Source organism: Misgurnus anguillicaudatus, chromosome 3 (genome assembly GCF_027580225.2).
Source record: "Misgurnus anguillicaudatus chromosome 3, ASM2758022v2, whole genome shotgun sequence".
Taxonomy (NCBI): Eukaryota; Metazoa; Chordata; class Actinopteri; order Cypriniformes; family Cobitidae; genus Misgurnus; species Misgurnus anguillicaudatus.
Window position 1 is genome coordinate 7,722,430 of NC_073339.2, and position 27,494 is coordinate 7,749,923.

The following is a 27,494-nucleotide window of genomic DNA, read 5'->3' on the forward strand; positions in this document are numbered from 1 at the left end:
GACGTCAATGGACCCCAACACTTAACAGTTTTAATTTAGTTTAAAATTGCAGTTTAAAGCACTCTAAACAATCTCAAACGAGGCATAAGGGTCTTATCTAGCAGAAAGATAGTCATTTTTGGCAAAAAAATTAAAATATGTGCTTTAAAACCACAACTTCTCGTCTTCCTCCGGTCGTGTGACGTGCCAGCGCGACCACGTAATGCGTCATCACGTCAAGAGGTCACAGATGACGTATGCGAAACTACGCCCCAGTGTTTACAAGTGTGGAGAAAGAGAGACTTTGTGTCAGTTTATTGTTTAAAGGTGACATAGAATGATTGAACGGGGTATTTATCCTTGTTCTGTTATGTGACATGTAGACAAAAATTTTTTTGTTTGAGTCTGTAATGCCTTAGAAGCTTCCTAAAAACCTCTCTCAGATAGCTCTATTAGGGTGGGGATTTTAAACAAGTGGTTTTGCACCTATTTGGCTACCCCTACTGGCTTAACTTGCAATCTCATTACTGATTGGCTGACTTTGCTGCCACTCAAAAAATGTAGCCAATTATTTTAAAGTGGAGGGGCAGGGAGATGCCTTTGATGTCATAAGCATCAGTTTTTCAGATTGGGCCGTTTTCTTGCTGACATTTCTAAAAGAGGAATTTCTATGAGACTGAGATGTTTAGCACTTTTTGTATGTTCGTGAATGCAGGTAGACTACCATTATTCAACAAAGACAAGGTAAAAATGGTTTTTCATTCTCTGTCCCCTTTAAAATGGTCCGCAAATGTGCGTTTTATATATGTAACACGTGACCTTTTGACGTCATTACACAATTACGTGAGGTCGTGCTGGCCTAGAGAAGTTGCGGGTTTAAAAGCGCATATTTCTCACTTTTCTTCCAAAAATGACGATCGTTTCGCTAGATAAGACCCTTACGCCTCGTTTGAGATTGTTTAGAGTCCTTTGAAACTGCAATTTTAAGCTGCAATAAAATTGTTAAGTGTTGGGCTCTATTAAAGTCCATTAAAATGAGAAAAATCCTGGAATGTTTTCCTCAAAAACATAATTTCTTCTCAACTGAACAAAGAAAGACATCAACATTTTGGATGACATGGTGGTGGGTAAATTATCTGGATTTTTCTTTTAAGGAAATGGACTTATCCTTTAATAGAAATCAGATCTATTTTAACTGAAAGCGCTTACTGGCTTATGTTAAGGGAGTGAGAAGCAGTAGCTCATTTGCATTTAAAGGTACACACACACAAAAACGCATGTTTTTGCAAATAGGGGCATTTTATATGCTATAATAAATGATCTGTGTGGTATTTTGAGCTAAAACTTCACAGACACATTCCAGGCACACCTGAGACTTAAATTTCATCATGTAAAAATTTGCATAATAGGTGTCCTTTAATAAGCTCATCTCAACATCAATCAGAGGTAGGTCCAATCACCTGCTCGCAGAGAGACCTGTAGCCGCTCTCCTGGATGCGGTCCAGCTCAAATGTCTCTCCCAGCAGAGGGTTGAAAGGTTTGCCTGTACGATGAACTGTAGTGGAGTACGAGGAAACAGTGAAAGCTGCCACATAGCACATCTGCTCCAGAGAGCTCTGGCACTTGGCGGCCCGATCCAGCAGTTCGTAGTACTCGAGATCCTCTGAGAGACGCTGCAGCATGGACAGGGGCTCGTTGAAGTTCACCTGCAAGAGACGAAAAGAGCACTAAACGATTGCTGAATGCAAGAGTTGGAATTCAGATTGGAGAGATGGATGAGCATACAGGCATTGGGATTTTGGAGAGCTCTTTTCCGATACAGTTCTTCATGATGCTCCATAGATTGAGCGAGTAATTTGGTTTATCTGGGATGCGGGTCCGCCTCTTCTTCATGGGCACTACATCCTGCGACTGAGGGGATTCGGGATTGGACGCCAGTGACTGTTCATCCAGCTGTAAGAAGTTTTTTTTAATAGCATATCCACTATTTAGTAGTATTTAGAATGTGTTTCTGCATCCCGTACCGATGTCGTTCCGTCATCCATTCCCATCTCGCTACTGATTCCGCTCACGTTGCTGCCAGATCTCCTGAGAGAAACCGAAAGAAAGTTTGAGAGAGTGACAGAGAGGAGAACAGAGGAAGGGGAGAGGAAGACACAAACTTAGGTCCAGTAAGGTAACACTTACATGAGAAGTAGGTTAACAGGGAGCACACAACAGGAGTAAGCGAGTAAATAAAGACCTGTGATATTTGGGGTCTGCTGGCACAGTGATGAACTCTTGTACTTCCTCGCACGCATCAAAGAATTCGTTCTCCTCGTCTTCATCGCTAGCATCGCCCTTTCCTTGAGCGGAGCCTACAAGACAGATTAAGAAGAACAAGAGGATCAATGGCCACATGCACACCAACTTTTCAATCTCACTTTTTGCACACGTGGCCTAATTCAAACCAAACGCTTGATCAAAATAATCACCCCGTATTTGTCATCCATGAATTACACACCTATATGAATTGTTAAGCTAAAACATGTTTCTGCAGAAAGTTTTGTAGGTTTAGCAGTGGTCCTGCACCTTTGCTATCAATGGAGGGATTGCTCTGGGAAGGAGGCAGTACAGTAGCGCCCCTAAAAGCTCTCTCTAGATGATTGTGTTGTTTGGCGAGCTGCTCCAGTGTTTCCTCTAACCGCATTCGCTGCTCTCTCTCAGCCTGCAAGGCTTTCTGCCAGCGTTTACTGTGAGCCTGAGCCAATGCTAGGAAGTCCCGGCACGCCTGGGTGTCAGATTGTTGGAGAAGTGTTAAGAATATGGCTTTGCATTAATCCTAAGCAAATATTGTGTAGCTGTCTTACGTTGATCATGGCGTTGGAGGTGATGCGGAAGAGCGTGGCTCTCTCCGTGACCTGCCGAATCTTTTCGCTATTTTCTCCTCCCACTCGAATTCCTTCAAGCTCAGACAAGGACCTGAGGGAGAGCACAGGAATCGACAGATTACACATCACATGCTAGTATAAACAGGTGCTAACAACACCACAATTTCCAGGGAACTTTTGGACTTGTGTACCTAAATGTAAGTTACTTCGGGAGTGTCTGCCATATGCATATAGGATAACGTTTAGGATAAAGATTGACTGACCGTTGAAGAGCAGAGCCGTGTTTGGCGATGAGGTCATTACAGGTGCTCAGATCCTCCACCTTGCTGCCAAGAGTTCGGAGGGTGGACTGCACCTCTGAATTGCGTGAACCTCCACCCTGCCCTGAAGCCGGAGGTGTGCTCGAGATATCATCTCCAGAGTCGTCTGCAGGTAAAGAGAAATAATCATGGTAAAACTTCTTATTTGTTTGTTGTAGGTTATCATCTCTATGCATCATGAAAACAATATGCATTCACTCAATCCAGTTTGACAGTTGCTGTGTGACTGACCGGATTCTGCCTGCATGCGGACAGCTTTGGCTTTGGCCAGCTCCAGGGCGGTGATCCAGCGCTGACGCTCCACTTCTGAGCTGGCCTTCAGGTGGTACGTCTGCGCGCCGCCATTAGAAATGACGAAGTTACACGAGTCCTCCACCGTGATGTTGGCCGTGGCCAGGTTGATGGTGCCCCGGCATGTGTGACCCATCTCCGCCTGGGTCCTGAAATATTACGTCACAAAAAAATCACAATGCTGCCACAATAGAAGAACTTGTTGCTGAATTTGCTCAAGTTTGAGGTGACCCATTGAAAGATGATTAATCTAGAGCTGCAACAACTAATCAATATTAACTGATTATAAATATAGTTGTCAGCAAATTTCATTATCGATTCATTGGTCTGTGATGTCACAAGCTCCTGCACAACCATTGTTTTGTCCAGCGGACCCTAATCTAAGTTGTGCACTCATAAATTTTAGAAAAAGGCATGCATGTTTTCATTTCGATTAATTCATAGGTCTAATAAACAAGTACTCGATTAACTGGGGGCGGGGTAACCAAAGGGCATCATGGTGATTTTTTTTATAAAAACACTAAAATAAAACTTATTTTTGAAGAAACCATGACAGAGCCTTGAAACAGCATAAATGTATTATAGAATGTGCATATATCTGCACAAAATGCAAGACTTAAACCAAGTTATGTACTGGAGAGAAAGTTTAACTCCCATTGTGGATGTGCACCAGCGCGCTTTAAAATATGCCAGTCAAAGCACAAGCTTCACAGTCTTTACTATCACAGGCGCTTGGAACACTAACCAGATATCCAAATGCCACTATATAACCACAAAAAAATAATAAAAAATAACCCACACGATCATCGTTTTCGTGATCAATCGTCGATGCTACGTTCGAGTACCCGAGCAATCGATTACCCGTGCCCATCCCCATTTTATCTAGCTATAATAAGTGAAAAATCGAATTAATAGACGTTTAGATTTTTAACCGATTAGTTCATTAATCAGATAATAATCGTCCGATTAATCGATTGCGAAAACGTTAGTTGCAGCCCTAGACTAATGTTTTAAATATTAAACAATGTGATAATACAGTAACATTTTAATAATGTGATACGAGATTGTGAAATTATTTGTAGTGAATTAGGCTAAAATACTTTACAAACATTAAAATTAGTGTTGCATAACGATTAATCACGATTAATCTATTGCAGAATAAAGGTTTTTGTTTACATCAGATATTTGTGTAAACTGTGAATAATAATTATGTATATATAAATATGCACACATACATGTATAATTTTAAGAAAAAATGTATATTTATTAAGTATTTATACACATATATGATGTAAACAAAAACCTTTATTCTGCAATAGATTACTCATGATTAATCGTTATGTAACCCTAATTTTAATGTTATTATCTTAAAATTTAATTTTGTAACAAATAAGCCGTCAGTGTGAAAACACATAAAATATTAATGACATTCTCTGGAAATTCACTATAAAGCAAAACTTGAACCTGACAGCTGTAATTCAGTGTCTGATGCAATATTCATGAATCAGCACTGAAATGCAAGCATTCGAGAAATGCCTCTGGATAGAGTTTCCATTAATCCCATGACAGTAGATACATCCTGTTATTACCGCTATGTCTGTATCTAATATCAGACTAAAAACAGGGCTGCGTTCAGCGCCGACAAAACGTTGCACAACATTTTTGAAACAGAAATGATGATGCATTTAACACCAGGTTTTTGTGACGCACGAGTTGCAACCATGGTCGCTGAGAATGCAATTCTTTGTGTTGTTTTTTAACTGTTTCTCGAACCTGATAAAATCTTTAAAAATAAGCGTTTAATATGGTAAACTTGATGTTACAGTCACTGCCCGTCCAGAATGAGAGAGAACATCTAAACTTGGACCCATTGTGCAAGTTGTCTGGTTTATTCTGGCACACCCACCAAACAAGAGAAAACCCATCTCAAACCCTGTTGCACACCATTACCAAGAAACATGTCGTTCAACCTGGAAACCGTAGAAAAACGTTTTGCACGGGTTAGAACTTGAACGTGCCCCAGGTCTCATGCTCAGTTAAAGCAGATATATATTGCTGAACGTGCACAGCAATGTGATCTCACTTATTGAAACCAACCCAATAGGGGCATAACAAAGACAGTCTATCAGATTCAGCACCTTTTTGTCAAGAGTTTTCGATTTGAAAAAGAATCTGTACTTTACATATTTTGGTTAAACAATGCAAAGCTGTGTTTGTCTAAAAAAGTTCTCTTAGCATAGCACAGAAACATCCTAAACAAAGATGAAAAGTCATGTGACGCCCATTGCAAAAGACATGTGACCTAAAATCACTCCACCAATCAAAAGATTATACACCAATGTCATGAGGACAATTGAAAGACAATGTGTCATTTTGTTTACACTGTGATGTCACAGGTCTCACACCTTTCATTAAGTAAGTTTTCATGGATTACAATTTATTATTATTATATAATTTTTAATAGTTTATTGAATGCTACCAGTAATTCTTTATTGTTACATCACAATTGATTGCACATGCAGACTGAACAGGTGTCTCGATTCATATAAATAAATTACACTTCAACTATACTTTGATCAAGATTAAGATCAATGATAGATCATATATTCGGTCAAGTCTTAAGTCCAAATCCACCGCAGCCTGAAAGTGCTGCTCTAAAATTTTCATTTATGCATTTGGCGAACACTTTAAAGTGACTTACAATGCATTACAAAGTAGACATTTTTATCAGTATGCGTGTTCCCTGTGTTTGATCCCATGACCTTTTGCGCTACTAAAGCAAAGTGCTACCACTGAACTGTACAAGAGTACAAAATGTAATATTTCTAGCACACATACTAGCTAGCTGCTTAGCTGCCACTTGAAAACAGTGTTTAATAACCTTTATTCAGGAAATAATAACAAAGAGCTTCTAAAAATAGTGTGTATCCTCGCCTCACACTTTCCAACAGTTGATGTGTTGGTAACCGTACTATTTCCAGACTTATATATCCAGTTAAGTGGGTGGATTTCAAAGAATGTCTTATCCTCTCATCTCAAACTGTTGTGCAAACAGTGGTGATCGAAACGGCAAACAGACACATTTCCAGACACTCACGCACGATTAATAATTGACAGAGATGAACGCAGCATCCCATCTAATAGGTGTGACTCAAATCTAATTACATTGGCATCATCTTACAGGCAGACAAGCGCCAACAGGGCCAAGACAAAGCGCAAAGAAGGGTCAACAAAATCTGATAAATGCTTTCTTAAAAACACTTTTCTCGAAGACATACGCTTTGCACTTGGATGAATACTAAGCAAGTGCTGCTTGTCCTTGTAAAACTCATTTTAACAGTGCCAGGGTGTTGTGAGCGGCTGCCAGGTGGTTGCTTTTGGCCCAACGTCTTCATAATTAGAGATTTGCACAAAACTTAAAAAACATTTAAAAATTATTGCAAAATGATGCCGTTTCCATTAACCAATGTTCTGTTACGAAAAAGTTGTTTTTCCTTTGGTGATAAATCATTCTGAAAATCTTGGTAATGGATGTTTATAGGTTTATGCAGGGCTCAACATAAAGGACTGCCCGGTGGCCCGAGGCAAGCGTGAGAGACATTCAGGACAGTAAAAAGTATTGTCACTTGCTCGATCGGACCAGTGCTTAACCCTCAGTCACTAAAATATACGTTCATCAATAATATACTGTATATATTATTTAACATCTTGGAAGCAGACATTTACTTGGGTAAAACACAATGAAAGAAACGATGCAATATCGTAAAGCAGAAACGTTGGATGCCTTTTTTGTTGGAACATGTCTGTATATGTATACAATTATATTTGACTTTTGAATTATTATTTTTAAATATGTGACAGACACTGACATTTTTATATTGGGGCTAGTAAAAATTTTGGCAGGGCAAGTGAAAACCTGATCCACTGGCCCAAGTATAAAAAATTATTTGCATTGAGCCCGTCTCCGAACTAGCTTTATATTTTTAATCAAAGGAGACGTTGTTGGTGTGTTATTTAAGCATTCCTGGCTACACTGTAAAAAAAATGTAGAAAATAAAAAGTTTAAATGCTACCGTTAAAAACCTGTTAAGTAGTTATCGCTAGAAAATCTTAACATATACAATTAAAAACTGTAATGGAGTTAACAAAACATTAAATTGAATGTATTAATTATTAACTTTTCTGGCAACCACAGCATGAAAAAAGGGATGGGACGATTACCGGTTTCAAGATTAACCATGAAAAAATGCCCTGACGGTTAGTATTATCGTTTAAAATTTTATTATCATTACAACTGTGTTTGATTACCGTGATTTTGAAAACCCGCAGTAAATCCTGTCCGCCAGAATCAGTTTGACGCAGGCGCGCACGTGCAACATAGTTTTTTGCACAAGGCGGCATTTAAGGGTTAATGTATTGTTTTCATTCACGGTAAACTTATTAGACAGATTTATACATTTTTTTACCACAGAAATAATTTCAGGGACATGAAATATTAAATTGCCATTTTCAAAATTAAAACTTGTTAAATGTTTTCAGTGTGTGTATCAGTTCTTTTTGAACATTTCCATCTCATTTTAACAAAACCATGATATTATTGATAACCGTGATAACTTTGGTCACTATAATCATGATATTAAATTTTTATACCGTCCCATCCCTATGATTTTTTTCCACAGTGTAGGAAAGCACCTTATACTTGGGAGCGACCACATATGAGATTTTTTTGGAGGGTATATTACGCAATTTTATTTGTGTTTATTAATCACTTTAATTAATTTCAATTTCAATTTAACATCTTAGCAAAACTATTTTTCTGAAGAAAAATGAACAAGTCTGCTTTCTCTGAGAGAAGGCGAGATCTTTCCTGGCTATATTACTTGTACAACCGCCTTTGCAGGATTTAAATTTTTTACATGTTTTACACTTTGCTTCATCGTTAAACTTTTGGAAATGAATCCAAACTTTTGACTCTCTTTTAGACACATTCAACACTATCCGTATATACTTTAACACCAAGTATACAAAGCATACCTCAGCAGCGCAAGTTTTTTTTTGTAAGCTGCGTTAATTTGGTTGTGTGACTGTAAACAGTGGCTCAAAATAATTAATATTCATGAGGTAAGACTGTGGCTATTTAAAGTGACCGCTCCCAGCGCTTTCCTGTGCATCGCATTGAAACCACTTTTAAAAGCGAAACTTTCACGTGGTTTTGGTACCTATATTAAAAAAAAGGGTTCTAAATTAGAACCGGTTCTCGGTTCCCAAACCTATTAAAGAATGATCATGTGACTTTAACAAACATTTAACTGCGAAAAACTTTTTATATGCAGTTTTACGATATATTGCTTATTTCAAATTGCCTGAAAAACCAACGCATGTACTGTAAAAGCTTTGTGTGACTTATGAGAGTTTTTATGAAATTGAAGTTTTTCGATTGGGTGTATTTTCAGATTGCAATTTCAATGCGCGCAATTTGATGTGTAATGTAAACGCAACTCATATTTAGGTCACTCCTCCAATGTCAGTCTACAAGATCTTCATCATGTCCCAAAGCAAAAACTGTGGGATGAGTGATCAGTTAAGGGTTATTATTTGTGACCCTGCCTGTAAAATCCAAGTATTAATCTAATTATAAGATTAAAAGCATCAAAGTTTGATTTGTCTTTTTAAAAAAGATATCAAAGATATATTTTAACAGGTGATTTTATGTAGAAAACAGTAAAACATGACTTTAGCTAAGTTTTTACAGACTGGATCTGTGGTCCATAATGCTGCTTTTGTGCAGTAATATTAATGGATAACTTTAGCCTTTGTGGATACATCTAATAATAGTCCTTATGCGTCAATATAATAAACCAGTCTGCTACCAAAAGAAACGCCACCTACATTTTGCACCTTATCACAGGGACCAAAGTACACCATGACACCACCACAAAAGGTTCATCAGATCAGACATTCCTATCAATCCACGGTAGACCTGCAGATATAATCGCTAACATTTGTGTTGGTCACAAAAGTCCATAAACAGTAACAGCATCTCACCTGTAGTAAGACAGCAGGCCATTGCTCAGGACAAACCATCTCCTTTGGTATCCTTTGATGTAATTAGTCCATTTGAAGAGCCAGCCTTTGTACATGTCTCCGGGGGCTGGGGTGGGCGCCTTGGGCTCCGACATCACGACAGCCCGTGGCTTCACAGTGTATGAAGGGGGTCTGGGTCAACACAAAACGATTAAATGGGCTTGTTTACACCGATAACTACAGGAGGCAATGTCTACAAACTTGTTCCTACAACAGAAAGGCCTCAAACATACCTCCCTGTCATTCCTTTTACATATACTTGTGTAACATAAATAAACACACAACATCGACAGTGCAAATATACAACACCTCATCTGTTTGTTTACATAAACAAATGTTGCGTGCCAGCCTACCTACAGTAAATGGCATTTTAGGCGCTGTACACCTAGAAGACATTTTGGGCATGATGTTATTGATACCCAAAAATGCTGTCTAGATATGTTTGTAACACAGTCCGAATTTTGCACGTAAAAATTAAAACGTGCGTTATACTAACTAAGTCAACATGATGTCAATATATATGGAGGTTCATGGTTTCGCCTACGTGTCAAATACAAACTCGCTGGGTCAGACAACAACTTACTTAAAGATATTTATCATCAAAACTGAAGAAACACTTTAAACGACTGCTAATAATGAATATTTATGACATTGCTTAATAAAAATAAACACGATTCGGTCATGTTTAAACTTTAAATAAATGCGGCCTGTATGTCCCCGAGTCCAAACGACCTCTAAATTACAAAATTTACACATAACGACACAAAACACAGCTTTACAGTTTGGTTTTTAAATTAAAGTAGAATTTGGGGATATGAATGTCTGTCAAAAGCACGCACGTACACATAAAAAGTATTTGACGGCTAATTCAGCTAACGGCTAATAAAACTGACGCGCTATCGCGAGACATGCACGCGTAAGCTCAAAAACGCCAATAAATCTCTAAATAAAAGACATATGCGATTATACATAATTTATAAACCTTTCAAATGCACGTCAAATCATAAACAGTCATTGAATTGTGTCAGAGCGAGGGGAAATATGGGCTGAAGTGAAGCTAACTAGCCCGTGCTAACCTTCAATTTCTCTGTAAAGACAACCATAAAAACGAAATAAAGCGCACCATCAGACAACACCTCTATAAAAACACACCTAACTGCATGACATGATGGGAAAACATAAAACCCACAGTGCAATAAGTGCTTAAAGTTTGAAAATGTGTTTTGAGTTCAGCACAGCTCTTACCTGATCTTTCAACGATCCCCTCTGTAGAAGAAGGAAGTCACAGTGACATGAAAGACAGGAGTGAGTAACTCCACACAATTCACATAAAAGTCACATTGTTTCATCAATGGCCTGCTTCTCATCAATAAACCACTTATCTCCGTAAATGATTATATTCTAGATAAGATAGGAATCGTCATTAGTTTGTCATTAGTCCCTGTACAAAATAAAGAGTAAAATGATGACACAATAAGTGATCGTAGGTTATAATTTATGGTGATTTAAACAAGGTTTGACAGTCTCTTAACCATGATAAAATCACTATAACACACACATGGTGTGGCTTATTGATGTTGTTAAACTGCTATTTGATTTTATATTTAATAGGGATTAATAATAATAATAATAATAATATGAATATGAATAATAATAATGAAATATTAACAAACTAATATAGTTCATTAGCATGTAGCAGCTAAATCCATTAATAACTGTAGTAGGTTGTTCATGGTTGCCAAGCAACGTATAGCAGCTCTCCCAAAAGTCATTTATTATTTCAATAATTTTTGACCTGTGTACTGTAAATTAATAGATTTTGTAGTGTAAACTAAACAAATATTTCTAATATGTTTTTAAATATATAAATGATATTGTTAAATATATTAATATATTAAATACTACTAATATTATATTCTAAAAGGCATTATAGACCAAGTTGTGTTTCACCGTTTCGTTCTTTCTTTCTTTCTTTCTTTCTTTCTTTCTTTCTTTCTTTCTTTCTTTCTTTCTTCCTTCCTGTCTAGGCAGTAACATTCCCTGCTAAAAAAACAATAGACACCATCACAGAAATTCTATTGTTTTTATTGGGAATTTTATAGGTTCTAATAGAATATGGCCCAAAACACACTACAGTGTATTGGTTTTTGTTGGTCTCTAATGGTATGTATTGGTTCTAATGTAATATGACCCAAAACACACTACAGTGTACTGGTTTTAATTGTAAAAGCTAATGCCCGATTCGTATTTTAATGGAAACCATTAGAATTTTCTGTAATGGTTTTATTGTTTTTTTTCAGCAGAGCTCCCATATTCATTATAAAATAACCAAACACTGAGATATTTCCGGACTTTAGATGATTTTATTGTTTGTTTAGACTCATTTGAAATCATTTTAGGTCCTCATCATGGGGCTCCTGAAGTTTGTTAAGGCTCCGGACCGCTGTTGTTGGAGTGTTAGTGAGGTCGGGTCGTCATCTGACCGATAGGTGGCGATACACACACACGCGCTTCTCTGTGTTTGCCCGCACGTCCACGAAGAAGACCGCGTCATGTTTTGAAGCGTGCGCTGCTGTTGTTTATTCTTCTGCGATCACACATTCTGCTCAAGATATATTACACCAACACATTTGTGTGGTAATTAATAACGCTTTACCTGCTGAATATGTAAAGTTAATGTTTTTGATGTGCGTTTTATTAATTCAAATTTGTCATGTTTTGAAGGAAATGCCTGTCTGCTGGCTGGTGAGTGACGATGATTTTCATAAACCCATCCAGCTTGTTCACCATCAAACTGTGATTCTGGGTAGAGGACCAGAAACTAAAATAAAAGACAAAAAGTGTTCCAGAGAGCAAGTTGAATATATCGCATCAGTTGTTTTGTAATGTTCAATAAATGAAAACAGACTAACTTTACAGTAAACCTGCTTTATATTGCAGTTGAACTGAGAGCTGATTGCAACAGAGGATTTATCAGTGTTAAACAGGTATGTCAGGATATTATATAATAGAAAAAAAAGACAAAAAACCGATATTAGTCACTTGCATTCTTGTTTAAAATTTGTCATTAAAATAAATCCCTGTTTTATATATATATATATATATATATATATATATATATATATATATATATATATATATATATATATATATATATATATATATATATATATATATATTAAATCTGCCATACGATGATGATTAGTTGACTTGTGACTAATCGTTTGCAGAATAAAAGGTTTGGTTTAAATAATATATGTGGGTGTACTGTTTATAATAATGATGTATATATAAATACACATACATGCATGTGTAAATTTAAGAAAAATATATATCCATATAATAAATATATTTATATATATATATAAATTATATTTAAATATGAAACACATGCAAATATTTCTTAAATATATACATGCATGTGTTTATATTTATATATACATAATTAATTATTATACACAGTAGACCCACATTATGTAAACAAAAACTTTTATTCTGCAAACGAATTGTCATGACTAATCATTAGGCAGCCCTTTATTTAACATTCAACAAGCCAGCATTAAATGACAAACTATATTTTTACAGTTTTGATTTTGCGTCAGCAAGTACTTCATTATTTTACTCAAATACTTCTCTTTCTCACGCTATAGCCGATACATTAGTGCATTTCTATTTAATCCTCTTTTTTCCTGACAGTTAGGTGTGAATCCTACAAATGTGGACGGTGTGGTTGTGGGCAAAGGCAATCAGGTAAACACAGTGAGATTTTTCCTTGTCATTTCCATAAGGTTACACCCATAGATGTCCTATTCTCTCGTAATTAATGCTATATTGCACAGGTTATCGGTCTTAACAACCTACAAACCACATGTCACCCACCTCTACAACCAGGTGACGATAAAGCCGGGCCAAAGGCTTTACATGGTCAATCAGCTTTATCCATACACAGTGAAGTTCACTGAAGAGACGCCCAGATCTGCTGCAGAGGGCATCAAAGCCTCCAAAAGACCACACCCTGAAAATGTAATGTCCCATTCAGACCATCACTCGATGGATTCACCTCCACCAAAAAAGACTCCAACACCAAGCTCTGATAAATCAGTAAGTTACTTCAATGGAGGATTTATCAGATCCTTATGAACAAAGACCACTTTATTATGCATAAATTGTGACCCTCATAAGATGTTGCTAATGGGACCATTGAATGCCCATATTTCTATTTAGAGCCTTTGTGTATTTAAACCTGTTTTTTAAGGAATCTGCAGGTCATTGGAGTCAAGGCCTTAAAGCTTCAATGCAGGACCCAAAGATGCAGGTATACATTATTCATCTATATTGTATAATCTTATGTTGTACATGGCTGTGGACCATGTTAGATAAACTCTTCTGAGATAACATATTTGCTCTTCTCCTCAGGTGTATAAAGACGATAGGGTGGTGGTCATCAAAGACAAGTACCCCAAGGCGAGGTACCATTGGCTGGTGTTGCCGTGGGACTCGATCTCCAGTTTGAAGGTTTTGAGATCGGAGCATTGCGACCTGCTCAAACACATGCAAAAAGTTGGAGAAAAAATGGTGCAGCAGTCTCCAGACGCTCAGAAACTCAGATTTCGTCTGGGCTACCACGCAATTCCCAGTATGAGGTACACCGCAATCCAGCTGCTGATATGGGGAAGGGCGGAGCTTGTGTGACATGTCTATAATGTATGCCATGTATTTTCACTAGTCACGTCCATCTGCACGTGATCAGCCAGGACTTTGATTCACCTTGTTTGAAGAACAAGAAACATTGGAATTCCTTCACTACCGAATACTTCATTGAATCTCAAGGTAAGAGGAACATTAGTTTTCATTGTTAATCCAGTTTCATCACATTATGGAAGTAAAACATCTTGTTCTTTTAGACGAAATAAAGTCATGCTTTGTCTTAATACAGATGTTATTGCGATGCTGGAAGCAGATGGGAAGGTGACCGTTAAGGAAGGCACAAGTGAACTACTGAAGCTTCCTCTACGCTGTCACGTTTGCCGTAAAGAGCACCCGACAATCCCAAAATTGAAAGAACATCTCTTGTCTCACCTTTCTTCTTAAATAGCTAATTTACAAGAAGTTTGAGAGATTGGCTTTGGTTTACTTTACTTTTTGTCTGTTTCAAGTCAAATTTCATTTGTTGTGAATTAAAGAGCTTGGATTTGTTTTAAGAATCCTGTGTTTTGGTCTGGGACTTACAAATTAATCCGTGACTTATAAGATTTATTGTAGAAATAATAAGGAATCGTTGGCAGTTTGTACATCTCTTTGGTTTTTAATCAAGTGTTTTCCAATGTGGTTATTAAAACCATAAATGTTTTAACCTATACATACACATCATATAAATGCACTTGCTGAAGAGGTTACATTGGCACAAGACAAATGAAAACGAGTATCAAATGAAATCTGTTAGTTTGTAACACACAAAAAAGAAGCAGATGGTGCATAGACACCTAGGAATCGACACTAAACTAAAGCTACAATTTCTAACAGATGAGTTTGCATATAAATACAAAGTCATTTTTAATGTATATTGCAGTCGTATATCACAACTTAATAATGTAAACTAATACAATATTAAAAAACAAGATAAAAATAAAAAAGCACCATTGCAAAGTCAAAACTTTCCTAAAAATAGATTTCACAGACTTAAACTTTTCACAATTATTGCTTTTCTAATTGAATTATAAATGCAGATGTCTATTTATTTATCCAATTTCTGCTGTATAAAACTTACAATGTAGATATCATTTAAATTTAGTTTTAAACTAAAATGCTTTAAAAAAGTCAAAAAGTTTTATTCAAATTTTATTATTAATAAAAAACAAAAGAGTTTAACAAATAATCAAATTTCTTATCCTTTATCATAAAATATTGGGAGCCTAACTAGTGTCCGAGTGAAGAATTCCACTTTTCCTCTAACTCAGTGTCCTGCATCTGTCCTGAGATATTAGATGCACTCATTTGCCTTTAGCTTTCTAAACTAAAAACTTCCCTTTAAGTAGTTATGACAAAACCATGTCACGTGATCCCTGAATAAAAGCCTTTGTGCATCTCCAAAGCACTTTTTTGGAGTGTAGGTTTTTGTAATATATGCTGGCCTCCATCAAGCCACTGTGCCTCCAGTCTGAAACACCAAAAACATATCACATTAAGGTGTAACAAGCTTTTTTTGTTATAAAATTTGCCATATTTGAATTATCAATGACTCAATCTTTTAAAGGTCCAGTGTGTAGATTTTTAGCGGCATCTAGTGGCGGGACTGAGAATTGCAACCAACGCTCACGCGAGTAATCTACATCAAGGAACGTGATGGTATGTATGCAGCATAAAGAGAACCACAGTGTATGTACCAATGTTAACAATCTTTCCATTTGAACTGATCAAATTCAACTAAGATTACATAAATCCCCATTATACTCACCATAGGTTTCATTTCTCCGGGATTACCTTTCCCTTTGCTGTCCTGCTCTGTGGCTTTCCTTGCATTCTCTACAAACTCCTACATGAACGATTGGAGACAGAAACATATAAAATGTTAAAATCGCAATGTTTGCAATATTGTAGCACTGCCTCATGCATACTGCGCTCACCATAAGCTCTTTGTCCATGTAATACTCGCTGCCCGGGCTGCCGTCATTGTTCTTGGTGTCGATGGCGAAGCAGAGGAAGAGTACGTCTACTACAGTCTCAAAGATGGACAGGAAACAGTGAGCCACCAGGAAGGCAAACAGGCACACTATGATGAGAGGCAGCACCCATACAGTGTATTCTCTCTGATAGTTCAGCGCAAGGACGCCTGCAAACGCCGTGCACGATACGATCAAGATCTGTGAGCACAAGAAAAACCTGTTAGAGGATCTGATATCACAGCTGGAAATAAGAAAATTGTCTCGAGACAAACCTGTTAGAGGATCTGATATCACAGCTGGAAATAAGAAAATTGTCTCGATTTATTTTACATTTTTAATATATAGGAAAAATATATGCTGCAAACTAAGTGGTCTTTGCCATAAAATACAGTTCTCATTTTTATCCGCTTACAAAACACCACGTTTTATTTTGTGCCACCATACTTACTCATGTAACTACTCATGTCTTTAAATAAGGAAAACATGGAAGTGTTTGGTGGCTTCTAAATTCATCCCTGTTTGGATCCTAAGGAATGAATGGGGCTAGGCTAAATGCTAACACATTCACGACGCGCTGTACAAAGATTAAGTGCACGCATTGAAAAAAGATAGGTATGTATTAATTCATCTAAGTTGAGGTAAGAACATAGTAAAATATTGAAAAACGTGGGTGTTTTCCTTTAACTCTTCAATTAAGAGAAAACGCTTCCCTGCCAATGAAGAGTTTTTACAGCAATCTGTATTTACACTTTTTTCCACCATGTGGCACTCTTACCCAACTTATAAAACCCGGAAGTATCCCCTTAGGGCAAACAGTTCAAACTCTGTGTATGTTTTGAGGATCGTTCTGAATCTCAATAAAAAGTCTTTCACAAAAACACAATCTCAGCTTTTTGCTCAAAATGTTGTATTTTAAAATAAACCTACCCATATTTGAGAGGTGATAAAAAGAGAACAAATGAAGGTAGGATGAAAAGTTGTTTGTTTGAAACAGAAAGTCTGTTCTTTCATTTGGTATATTGTATGTTTATATATTTAATAAACATTTTCTGGGAGGCATAAAACTTTTGTGAAAATCATAAAAACTGGCTGGACACTTTTTTCTTAAAAACGCTGGCGGGGGAAGAGATCATGGATTTTGCATTTAATGAACTTTTGTACATGTCAAGAGCATTAGGTTACAATTATCAAAATTTTTGACGGTTTTGTGGCTTTTGCATTCGAACTCTACAATTTCTATTGTTCTACATGTTTATTAATAGAAATAAAAAATAGGCCTAAATTTGTTTTAATTAAAGTAAATGATCATTAGAAATATTGCCTTAGTAAAAAAAAAGTTGAGCCACTACAATTATTAACTGAAACAAAATGAAAACTAAACAAAAGAGAAATAAAAATTACAATGAACTTAAATTAGCAATATTAGTTAGAAAAATATTTTAAAAAATTGCTAATTAAATCACAAAAGCTCATATCAAAATTACTAAAAATTTTACTAAAATAAACTAAAAATATAAAAATAAAAGTCATTTAAAAATAAGAAAACTAAAATAACTTGAATAAATACCTTTCCTAAGAACAGGACAAAGTCCCCAACGCTGTTGATAGCTGCTACACGCAGAACGTTCTCAGCCAGGAGGAACAAAGCGTCTCGCGCGGATGTACAAAAGCCTGTACTGTTAATAGCTGTTGCTGTGTATGCGTTCTGAAAAAGAAAAACAATTTATTCATCAAAATAAAACTAGAACTAAACCTACGTTCTTTACATTGCATGCACAATGCTTAAAGGATTACTCCACTTTCTGATGATTTACTCACACCCATGTCATCCAAGATGTTTATGTCTTTCTTTCTTCAGTCGAAAAGAAATTAAGTTTTTGAGGATTTTTCTTCATATAGTGGACTTCAATTAAGCCCAACAGTTTGAAGGTCCAAACTGCATTTTTAATGCAAAGGGCTCTTGGCGATCCCAACCGAGAAACAAGAGTCTTATCCAGCAAAACCATTTTGTCATTTTTGCAAAAAAAAAGTGCATCCTAGGGCTAGTGCAAGGTGAGTTGGCGTGGTTAAAAAGTTCTTTTTTTGCAAAAATGACAATAGTCTTGCCAGATAAGACCCCCATACCACGGCTGGGATCGTTTAAAGCCCATAGACTGTAAAAAAGATGGACGACGCCTGTTCGCTCTCTTCCATTGGTGAAAAGTGAAGCCGCCAGTTGCCCGATATGGCGCTGACATCTTGGGTTTTGAGTCTGCGCAATAGCGATTTCGGGACCAGTCATGCGCAGTAGTGAGCAGGAAGGGAAGGCGCAAAGTCAAAACCCCGCCCTCGCTCTCGTAGAATGCGCATATCACACGATATCACAGCTGTCAATCATGACGTGACACCACTGTTTTTATATAATTAAATAACTAACTAAACACAAACCTATTTTAAAAACAAATATTTGAATTTACATAAGCGTGATAAAAACTACAGTAAATGACAGAAACCAGCTTCGGAAAAAAGATAATTGAAGTGAATTTTTTTAGTTGGTGTCAAGTCCCATTGAATAACATGGGGAGGCGGGCTTTATGACCTATACTGGGACCGGTCACTGGGGGGCGATCGAGACGTTTTGGCTTCACTTTTCAGGGCTTGTGCGGCACGCTTGTTAAAGCCCTTTAAAGCTGCATTTTGGACCTTCAAACCGTTGGGCTCAATTAAAGTCCACTATATGGAGAAAAAAAGTATTTTTTTTTTGGACTGAATAAAGAACGACATAAACATCTTGGATGATATGCGGGTGAGTAAATTATCAGAAAATTCTCTTACGGAAGTGGAATAATCCTTTAACCAGATGAGAAAGAGGAATTAAAGCATAAATGACAACATTTGCTTAGCTTTTTTGAATAAGACTGATTAGATGCACTCACCACGTTGAGGTAATTAAGACACTTTTCTAAACACCACAGACAGCAGATACACGCCTTCAGCATGCAGCGTGCACAAGCGTTTTCCTGCAAAACATAAAACAAGATTTACGTAAAAGTCTGTAAGTGATAAAGTCAAGCGTTTCTCCTTATAAACGCATGACCTCACCTTTCCTTTCAGCTGAGTGTGGATGTAGCTGAGAATAAGCCGTGGTATCTCCACTAAAGTAATGATGAAGGCTCCTTTAATCACAGTGCCCAGGTGATATCGCATCAGTGTCAGGACAGACGACACTATGGGCGTGAAGGGCAGCTGGGATTTATCTCTGCAGAGACATAAAGACACGTTTAATAAACTTTCACACTAAGATGTGAAGATTTAATGACCTGCGACCTCTGACCTGGTGAAGTAGTACGTGACGACAGCTCCGGCCACGGTCATATGCTGACAGGCGAGGATAAACTCGCTGATCCAGATGAGACCCACAGCGTGGTACCAAACCATGTATTGCAGCGGCCCGTCCATATGAAACTCCACCAAACCCGTCTGGTTGTTCTTTACTGGACTTCCTGTAGAAAGACGGTAGCAGATCAGAACGTGCCTGCTTTTAATACATAGGACAGAAAACAAGAAATCTGAAACCGAGCAAACATTCGAACTTCGGTGCGCCTGCATAATATGTTAATGTAAATATCCTATTTAAATTGAACTATTTTGAGTATGTGTCATTAATAGTATAGGTATTGAGGTGATATCAAGATATATTAAACATACCTGCGGTTCCCAGAAACATAAGAACAGTGATCCAATAAACCCAGAAGCACATGAGGGTCAGGAAGGTCCAGAAGGGCTGCAGTGCCAGTAAAGGCAGATGTGTGAAGACTTTACCAGCCACGTGAAACAAAGCGATGGTGAGGGCCACACGCTTCCTCATGAAGAACATCAGCAAGAGCAAAATCACCTGATACACAAACATATGTTAGCTTCATAACCAGCAGGTTTAAAAGCATCTCAAGGGTAAAACCTGAAGAAGCTGAGTGACAAAATGCCAAGAATACGTTTCTAAAAATGGGTAAAGCATGCCATGACTACATTATTTAAAAACATTATTTTTAAATTAATTTTGAGAGTTTTTGTTTAAACAATTCTAGAGTTACATTTGTTACTTTATAGTTTTGATAGTTTACTATTATTATAAAACGTATGCTGGAAACACACTCTCGTAAACGTGCATCAGTCATTACGGGAAGCTATTATTTTAGTTTGTAAAGTTTTAAATATAACTTTTTTAACAAAATCAATTGCCCTCAGAAGGCCTTTATTAACCCCCTGAAGCCATGCGGATTACTTCTGTAAAGGGTGGATGGACTTTATTACATTTAACTTATATTAGCATTTTTGTTGGCAATTTGGCAAAGCTAATAAAATGAAAAAAGCTTATAGCGCAGTTACTAAAAATTAAACATAAATAAACATGAAATTTAAAAAATAAAAGTACATTCAAAATATTATACTAGAGTTACATTTGTATTTTATAGTTTTGATAGTTATTAAAGGGATAGTTCGGCCAAAAACGATATTAAACCCATGATTTACTCACCCCCAAGCTGTCCGAGTTGCATATGTCCATCGTTTTTCAGACAAACACATTTTCGGATATTTTAGAAAATATTTTAGATATTTCTGTTCATTAAATGTTATGTTACGGGGTCCAGCAATAGTCCACGACCTTCAAGTCCAAAAAAGTGCGTCCATCCTTCACAAATTAAATCCAAACGGCTCCAGGATGATAAACAAAGGTCTTCTGTGGGTAATCCGTGCGGTGTTTTTGTAGAAATATCCATATTTAAAATGTTATTAACTTTATAAACTAGCTTCCGGTAGCGCCGCCATCTTAGACTCAGGAGAGAGGATTAGCGTAGTGTACGCACTTTTCTTAGTGACGTATGACAAATTCGGAGGGCGGGGGCACCGAGCAGCAGCAGAGAAACTCTGTACGCTGCGTAAGCTCTCATCCTGAATGCGCATCACTCCAAAATGGCGGCGCTACCGGAAGCCAGCCTACAAAGTCAATAAAATTCCAAACATGGACACTTCCACAAAAACACCGCACGGACCACCCACAGAAGACCTTTGTTTATCATCCTGGAGCCGTTTGGATTTAATTTGTGAAGGATGGACGCACTTTTTTGGACTTGAAGGTCGTGGACTATTGCTGGACCCCGTAACATAACATTTAATGAACAGAAATATCTAAAATATTTTCTAAAATATCCGAAAATGTGTTTGTCTGAAAAACGATGGACATATGCAACTCGGACAGCTTGGGGGTGAGTAAATCATGGGTTTAATATCGTTTTTGGCCGAACTATCCCTTTAAACTATTATTTAAACCCGTATGCTGGAAACGCATTTTCCTGAAAGAGTGTTGGGCGTACCAGCAGCTAGTTTTTTTTCATAGTTTTAAATATTTATTTTTTTAACTAAATTAAATCAATTGCCCCCAGAAGGACTTTATTAACCCCCTGGAGCCTTGTGCATTACTTCTTTAAAGGATGGATGGACTTTTTTTAGCTTTAAAACTAAACTAAAACTATGAATTACATTCAACTTAATTTGCAATATTCGGGAAAAAAAATTAAAAGCTATGAAAATGAAAAAAACTCATAGCGAAGTTACTAAAAATTAAACATAAATAAACATGAAATAACATGAAAAATTCAAAATATTATACTCGAGTTACGTTTGTTATTTTATAGTTTTTATAGTTTACTATTATTATAAATTGTTTGCTGGAAACGCACTCTCCTGAACGTTATTTTAGTTACATTTTAAATATTGATTTTTTTTTTTGCAGACATGCATTTATTGAACAAAATCACATTTATTGCCCTCAAAAAGACTTTATTAACCCACTGGAGCCGTGTTGGATTACTTCTTTAAAGGATGGATGGACTTTTTTGGGCTTCAAATCAGAAGCACCATTTACTAGCATTATAAAGCTTGGAACAGCCAGCACATTTTCTAACTAACTCAGATCGTGTTAGTCTGAAAAAAGACAATCATATACATCAAGGATGGCTTGAGGGTGAGTAAATCATAGGGTCATTTTTGGGTAAACTATTCCTTTAACATGGTAGACAGTTAGCCCCAATTTAGGCCTTTTCACACTGACACTCATATACGATATAAATATTCCCTGCGATAATGCACTACAATAAAACAATAGATTCCTATTTACACCAGGAACGATTATCCACGCAATATAAAAATTATGACTTTTTCCACTTCACACAGGGAACAAACAGACCATCCAATTTGATTTGAGCCAGAGCTGCTGCTTTGACAAAATGTGAAACTGGCTTAATAGTTATTGACAGCTAAGGTTTAGAATGAAAAACTAGCCTGCAATTTACTGCTCTGTATATAATATACACTGACAACGTCTTTCAATAAATAGCGTTAAAAAGTAATTTTTAGTTTGTCGCATAATATCATCACATTGCATTCCGGGTGTTTTTCTATTTACAATGCATTATGGGCCATAAAGTGTGCTCTGTTGTAAACCGCAAATTTTGACCCATATAGTAGGTCCACATCCAGAAATTTAATGCACATAATGTACCCCACATACTTTCTTTACACTGCAGAAAACAGTATCAGATCATACCGTGCAGACAGTCGCTCCAATGGCGTAGACGAGTAGGGCTTTCTGGTTGTCGTTGGCCACCTGTAGTTCATTAGCAGGAAGAGTGGCATTCACAGACTGTTTGTGATCCACATACAGCCACCACAAAACACCAGAACCACCTGACAGAAACAAATAGCATCTCATCTCACTCATGGTGTGCTAATAGGTTCCTGAATCAGTTTTAACAAAAAGCTAACGTCTTACCAATTGAGCCGATGACCACGACAGCCGTCAGAATCCACACCAGAACAACTGAGATGTAGCGGATCACAACCATCATAATCAGAGACAGAACTGTAGAAGACATACAGAAAAGTGTTATAATCATTAGGTCTCTAATGTAGGGCTGTCACAATGATTAAATAATCATCTCATCGCGATTGTTTGACCTCATCGTGATGATTTCAGATCACCGCAATGATTGCACATCTCTCTAAAAAACACAAGGGGGAGCTGCAGCGCATGTATAAACGAGACCGTGTCAGATTACTTTTAAATATGTCTTGTGTATTAATATTCACTGTCAGGTAAACCTCGCAAAAGATTTTATTTAAATAATTATAACAATATGTGAAAATGATTTCATAAACAAAGAAAAAAATGTAATGTCAAAGCAATAAAATAGCCAATTAATTGGCATAACCGTCAAAGCCCTAAACAATTAACCGTCAGCCAAACTTCATAATCGTGACAGCCCTACTCTAATGATGAACTCATGTGCAGTTTTACATTTGTTCATTAAAGTTTGTTTTGTGATTTCACTCATATGACAAAAAAAATACTTTTTTGTTCTTTTTTGACTATTTGTTCATCAAATTTGAATAATATTTTTTAACACCCGTTTTGATGCTTTTTGTTAATTAAACGTGACTATGGACCACAAAACCAGTCATAAGTAGCACAGGTATATTTGTAGCGATTAGCCAAAAATACATTGCATGGGTCAAATTAGGGTTGCATATCGATTAATCGCAACTAATCGTTTGCAGAATAAAAATTTTAGTTTACATATATATGATGTAAACAAAAACTTTTTCTGCAAACGATTAATTGCGATTAATCGTTAATTGGTCAAATTTGTATGCCAAAAATCACTAGTATATTAAGTACATTTCCTACAGTAAATATTTCAAAAATGTATTCATCATTAGTAACACGTGTTGCTAAGGACTTCATTTAGATGACTTTAAAGGCGATTTTCTCAATATTTTTCAGATTTCAGATTTTCAAATAGTTGTATCTCAGTTTGTCCTAACAAACCATACATCAATGAAAAGCTTATTTATTCAGCTTTCAAAAGATGTATACATCTCAATTTCAAAATTGACCCTTATGACTGGCTTTGTGGTCCAGGGTCACAAATAAGATTGTTAAAAGTCACACGTAGTGGTCTCACCGAGAGCGAGCAGACACAGGCCCATAATAATCTCTTTGGAGGTCATCACACCGGCTACAACCCTGTGCACCACACTGTTATCACTGACGAACGTGATGAATGCCTCCGCAAACTTGGAGTAGCAGGAAATATCCACTGGCATACAGCGATGAAATACAGGTAATGATGCACTACAAACAATAAACACAGAAATAAATATCAATAAAAATACATTACACATATATTATATTAAAAAATGTTTTTTTTTCTGGGTGTTTACCTCGGAAGAACAGGAAGTTTTGGGCATTTTGTAGCTCTATCTGGGTTAGAGGAATACGTCTCCGGTTTTATTTCATAGGAGCATAAATTTGATCCTAGAAAGAAACAATCATATTGAAAATCCAAATGTCATTTAAATATTTATTTCAGCTACTCTAAATGAATCTCTAACTTACCATTATTTGTTGAAAAACGAGTGAGATCCTCATAAGACGTCATCTGAGTCTTTGGGCATTTTGAGACGCACAAAGCAACAGATTTAATCTTCCTTTTCAATATATCAATGTTACAGGGATCCAGGAAAAACACATACCTGTGATAAAGCAATACAAATAAAATGTTATTAAGAAAATTGTGTTGCGATATCTTTGGAAGAGAAAACAAATCTGGAAGAATTATTGGTTAACAAAGAGATCGCCTTTAAAGGGGGGGTTTAATGGTATTTCAAGCATTCTGACTTATTAACACAGTTATAGAGTTGTTTCCTCATGCTAAACGTAGGCAAAGTGTCAAAAATGCAGTTGGGCGTGTTTCAGAGTATTTCTGTGCCGAATGCACTTCGCCAGGGTTCGTACAAGTTTCGGCTAATTTTTTTCGATTACGGTTCTAACTGACGTTTCAGGGGTTTTCGATACGTATCACTTCTTTATATGGGCTTCCGCCGGAAAACTTCCCCCGGAAAACCCCGCCCAGCCGTCAGTCAGCGGGAGACGCTAGAGCTTGCTAACAGCTTATCACGCCACTCAGCCTTGTTTAATTTCAAAAGTCAACAATGGCACAACAAGAAGTGTGTTTTTGGATGTAAGGAGAAGACATCCAGCCTTATGGAAACAATGGATATAGTTTATTATCCGGATTAGCAGCGGAGTTTTGCGTGTGTGTTTGATGCGGTGGATTTTCAGAACCGGGTCATGACGAGTTACACGTGGTAAGTAAGACTTCTGTCTTATGTTGGAAATAGGCGCGTGTATATTATATAAATGACACGAACATGTAGTGAATCATAAGTTAAAACAGTGTTGTATAGTGTTGTATGACTCGTACTCGCTCCTCCCGTGTTATAACTCCTCCTTCTTTATTTTTTCGTACGTTATCGGAAAGATTCGGTAAAGCTAATCTTTCTTTTATAAATCTGATTAAACTAAAGACTCTTCAGAGATATAAAGGATGTCATACTACTCTATAGGTACTCCAGATTAATATCAGAAATGCAGAAACAGCGTGTGTTACGTGAGCTTTAAAAAATGTACCCTTTAGGTGATAAAATGTTTCTCAGTGGAAGGATATCACCTCATCGTATATACACTTTACTGACATCAAACCTCTAACCAGCTAAACTATTCACTTAGTTATGTTGTTGAATATGCGTTTGTTGCAGTGAATCAATGACAATGCATTGTTTATTGTTAATAAGAGTAAACAATTCTGGCTTTTACGAACTTTCTGGAGGTGTGATCTTGGCCGCTGAGCTCAATTCCTGGGATTTCAGCATTCTTCTGACCGCAGATGTTCCCATAGCTGTCGTACCCTGATATGAGTCTGGATGCGGCTCCGGTTGCTATGGCAAAACCACAGATGCAGAGCTGCCATGCAAAGACAGGAATATGAGAAATTTACTTTTCAGGAAAATCTTTAGTACATATGGTAAATATTTAAAGATTTTAAATGCAATATAGACAGTATGATACAGATGACAGTATGATTTGGTGTTTGTTTCCTGAGCACTGGTTAATTTCAACCTCATAGAGTCTAACTATATATAAGATTGTTTTGATACCATACTGAGTCACATACCATGCCGATATTAAAGAGGATAAACAGGAGGAGCCATGGGATATCCGTGCACTTCCTCTGCTCTAATGGTTTCCAGTCTCGCTTCTTCTGTAAAAGGAAGATAACAAGACAGTGTGATGCTACATTTTAACCATTTCAAATGACTTGCACTTTATACTTGCATTGTAAATCAACTAGTCAATGCATGCAAATATTACTATACCAAACCAGCTTTATGCATATTAAGAAACCAGTTAAGATATGTAAAAAAAAAAAAAGGAGAAAGAAACACTACTGAAAATAACAGTTCGGCTGTGTTTTGGTCACTTTTTAAACTGGACTAAGTGGGTCAAACTGGACCAGCTTGAAAAGCTTTGCTGGGCTGGGAAGACCATCTTAAACCAGCAACCAGCTTATGTCGGTTTGAGCTGTTTTTACATTAAGGCGAAAGAAAGAAAGAAAGAAAGAAAAAAAATTTGTCAACTATAAAGCGCGTGGATGAAACTCTTGGGTTAGTCGGCGAAACCCGGAAGTGAGTTTGTGTACTGTTGACAAACAAAGATCTGTCCACATGATTCGTTTGATATTATTACAGCTTCTGGTTCGTTAAAACACTTATTTCCAACTTTAGACATGTTTAAGTTCTGTATGTAGACCGTTTATAAAACACCATTCAATGTCTGCTCGTAAGGTGAAGTTTACCACCACAACTTCGAGACTTCACGCAACTTAAAAACATCTAAAATATGAATCCGCTTGAATTTACATAATGTATTGTATGGATTACCTGTGTGCTCCCACAGCATCCCATTGTGGGAAATTCCTGAGTTAATCTGAATTACAAACACACGAGAGTCCAAAAACAGGGAGTCGCCCGCCACCACCGCGAGCTCGACGCGTTCTGCAGGGAAAACTTGGCGTGAAAGTTACACGTGCGAGATAAACACGTTTAAATGTCATTAAAAACCAAAGCGCCGTCCACTGTCACATCAATTTGCCGTCTCTTACATACAGATGGCTGGTCTTCGTAAATGAATGATTATTTTGTTGTTTGTTTCAGGATCATTCGCGCTGTAACTCTCCCTGGTGAATTTTGTGACAAGGTGAGGGCGGAGCTGTCGCGTTCTCCACCTCTGTCCTATGTGCCCCTGAACCAAAAATTAAATCAAATGTTTTACACTCCGGGTAGGAGACGTTCACGCGAACCGGACCCTCCATGAGTAAATAAAACTAGATACGGAATAGGAAAAAAGGGCA

At 37.0% G+C, this 27,494-nt stretch overlaps 3 protein-coding genes across 18 annotated transcripts in view; 1 reads left to right on the forward strand and 2 right to left on the reverse strand.

The window, feature by feature from the left end:
- The window catches only part of osbp (oxysterol binding protein), a 20,541-nt gene extending 9,594 nt beyond the window's left edge, over nucleotides 1-10,947 (reverse strand). For 13 of the 15 annotated variants that reach the window (XM_073860608.1, XM_073860606.1, XM_073860598.1 and 10 more), the window contains exons 1-10: nucleotides 10,790-10,947; nucleotides 9,506-9,676; nucleotides 3,401-3,609; nucleotides 3,113-3,275; nucleotides 2,829-2,940; nucleotides 2,551-2,749; nucleotides 2,222-2,336; nucleotides 2,004-2,067; nucleotides 1,765-1,932; nucleotides 1,440-1,685 (exon numbers count right to left, since the gene is read on the reverse strand). In XM_073860608.1, the coding sequence (XP_073716709.1) occupies nucleotides 1,440-1,685; nucleotides 1,765-1,932; nucleotides 2,004-2,067; nucleotides 2,222-2,336; nucleotides 2,551-2,749; nucleotides 2,829-2,940; nucleotides 3,113-3,275; nucleotides 3,401-3,609; nucleotides 9,506-9,639 (1,410 nt within the window). In that variant the 5' untranslated portion in view covers nucleotides 9,640-9,676; nucleotides 10,790-10,947. The remainder of the gene's footprint in view (nucleotides 1-1,439; nucleotides 1,686-1,764; nucleotides 1,933-2,003; nucleotides 2,068-2,221; nucleotides 2,337-2,550; nucleotides 2,750-2,828; nucleotides 2,941-3,112; nucleotides 3,276-3,400; nucleotides 3,610-9,505; nucleotides 9,677-10,789) is intronic. The other 2 variants (XM_073860610.1, XM_073860561.1) reach the window with 1 other exon arrangement.
- Nucleotides 10,948-12,023: 1,076 nt separating this feature from the next.
- Nucleotides 12,024-14,748, forward strand: aptx (aprataxin). Of its 2 annotated transcripts, XM_073860616.1 has the most exons (9): nucleotides 12,024-12,181; nucleotides 12,269-12,399; nucleotides 12,483-12,531; nucleotides 13,241-13,294; nucleotides 13,436-13,645; nucleotides 13,800-13,859; nucleotides 13,961-14,187; nucleotides 14,271-14,374; nucleotides 14,481-14,748. In XM_073860616.1, exons 2-9 carry the CDS (start codon nucleotides 12,272-12,274, stop codon nucleotides 14,633-14,635), a joined length of 987 nt encoding a protein of 328 aa, XP_073716717.1. In that variant the 5' UTR covers nucleotides 12,024-12,181; nucleotides 12,269-12,271; the 3' UTR covers nucleotides 14,636-14,748. The 2 variants fall into 2 exon arrangements, with proteins under 2 accessions (XP_073716717.1, XP_073716715.1); XM_073860614.1 differs by lacking the exon at nucleotides 12,024-12,181 and having other exon boundaries at nucleotides 12,308-12,399; nucleotides 13,384-13,645.
- A 74-nt stretch (nucleotides 14,749-14,822) lies between these two features.
- On the reverse strand, nucleotides 14,823-27,417 carry slc44a1a (solute carrier family 44 member 1a). Its single transcript, XM_055204411.2, has 16 exons — nucleotides 27,025-27,417; nucleotides 26,259-26,345; nucleotides 25,905-26,047; nucleotides 24,641-24,777; nucleotides 24,466-24,559; nucleotides 24,207-24,376; nucleotides 23,015-23,104; nucleotides 22,790-22,929; nucleotides 19,894-20,080; nucleotides 19,520-19,688; nucleotides 19,288-19,444; nucleotides 19,122-19,205; nucleotides 17,774-17,911; nucleotides 16,168-16,404; nucleotides 15,999-16,076; nucleotides 14,823-15,701 (listed from the first exon to the last, which is right to left on the reverse strand). The coding sequence occupies exons 1-16, from the start codon at nucleotides 27,046-27,048 to the stop codon at nucleotides 15,681-15,683; spliced, it is 1,956 nt and encodes a 651-aa protein (XP_055060386.1). The 5' UTR covers nucleotides 27,049-27,417; the 3' UTR covers nucleotides 14,823-15,680.
- Nucleotides 27,418-27,494: the final 77 nt, after the last annotated feature.

Coding starts and splice junctions, on each gene's coding strand:
- aptx (XM_073860616.1), top strand. CDS start 12,272: ATGCCTGTCTGCTGGCTGGTGAGTGACGATGATTTTCATAAACCCATC. Junction 13,295..13,435: donor TTGTGGGCAAAGGCAATCAG/GTAAACACAGTG, acceptor CTCTACAACCAG/GTGACGATAAAGCCGGGCCA. Junction 13,860..13,960: donor TGCAGGACCCAAAGATGCAG/GTATACATTATT, acceptor TCTTCTCCTCAG/GTGTATAAAGACGATAGGGT.
- slc44a1a (XM_055204411.2), bottom strand. CDS start 27,048: ATGGGATGCTGTGGGAGCACACAG. Junction 24,377..24,465: donor AAACTTCCTGTTCTTCCGAG/GTAAACACCCAG, acceptor TATTGTTTGTAG/TGCATCATTACCTGTATTTC. Junction 15,702..15,998: donor CCGGAGAAATGAAACCTATG/GTGAGTATAATG, acceptor TTGGTGTTTCAG/ACTGGAGGCACAGTGGCTTG.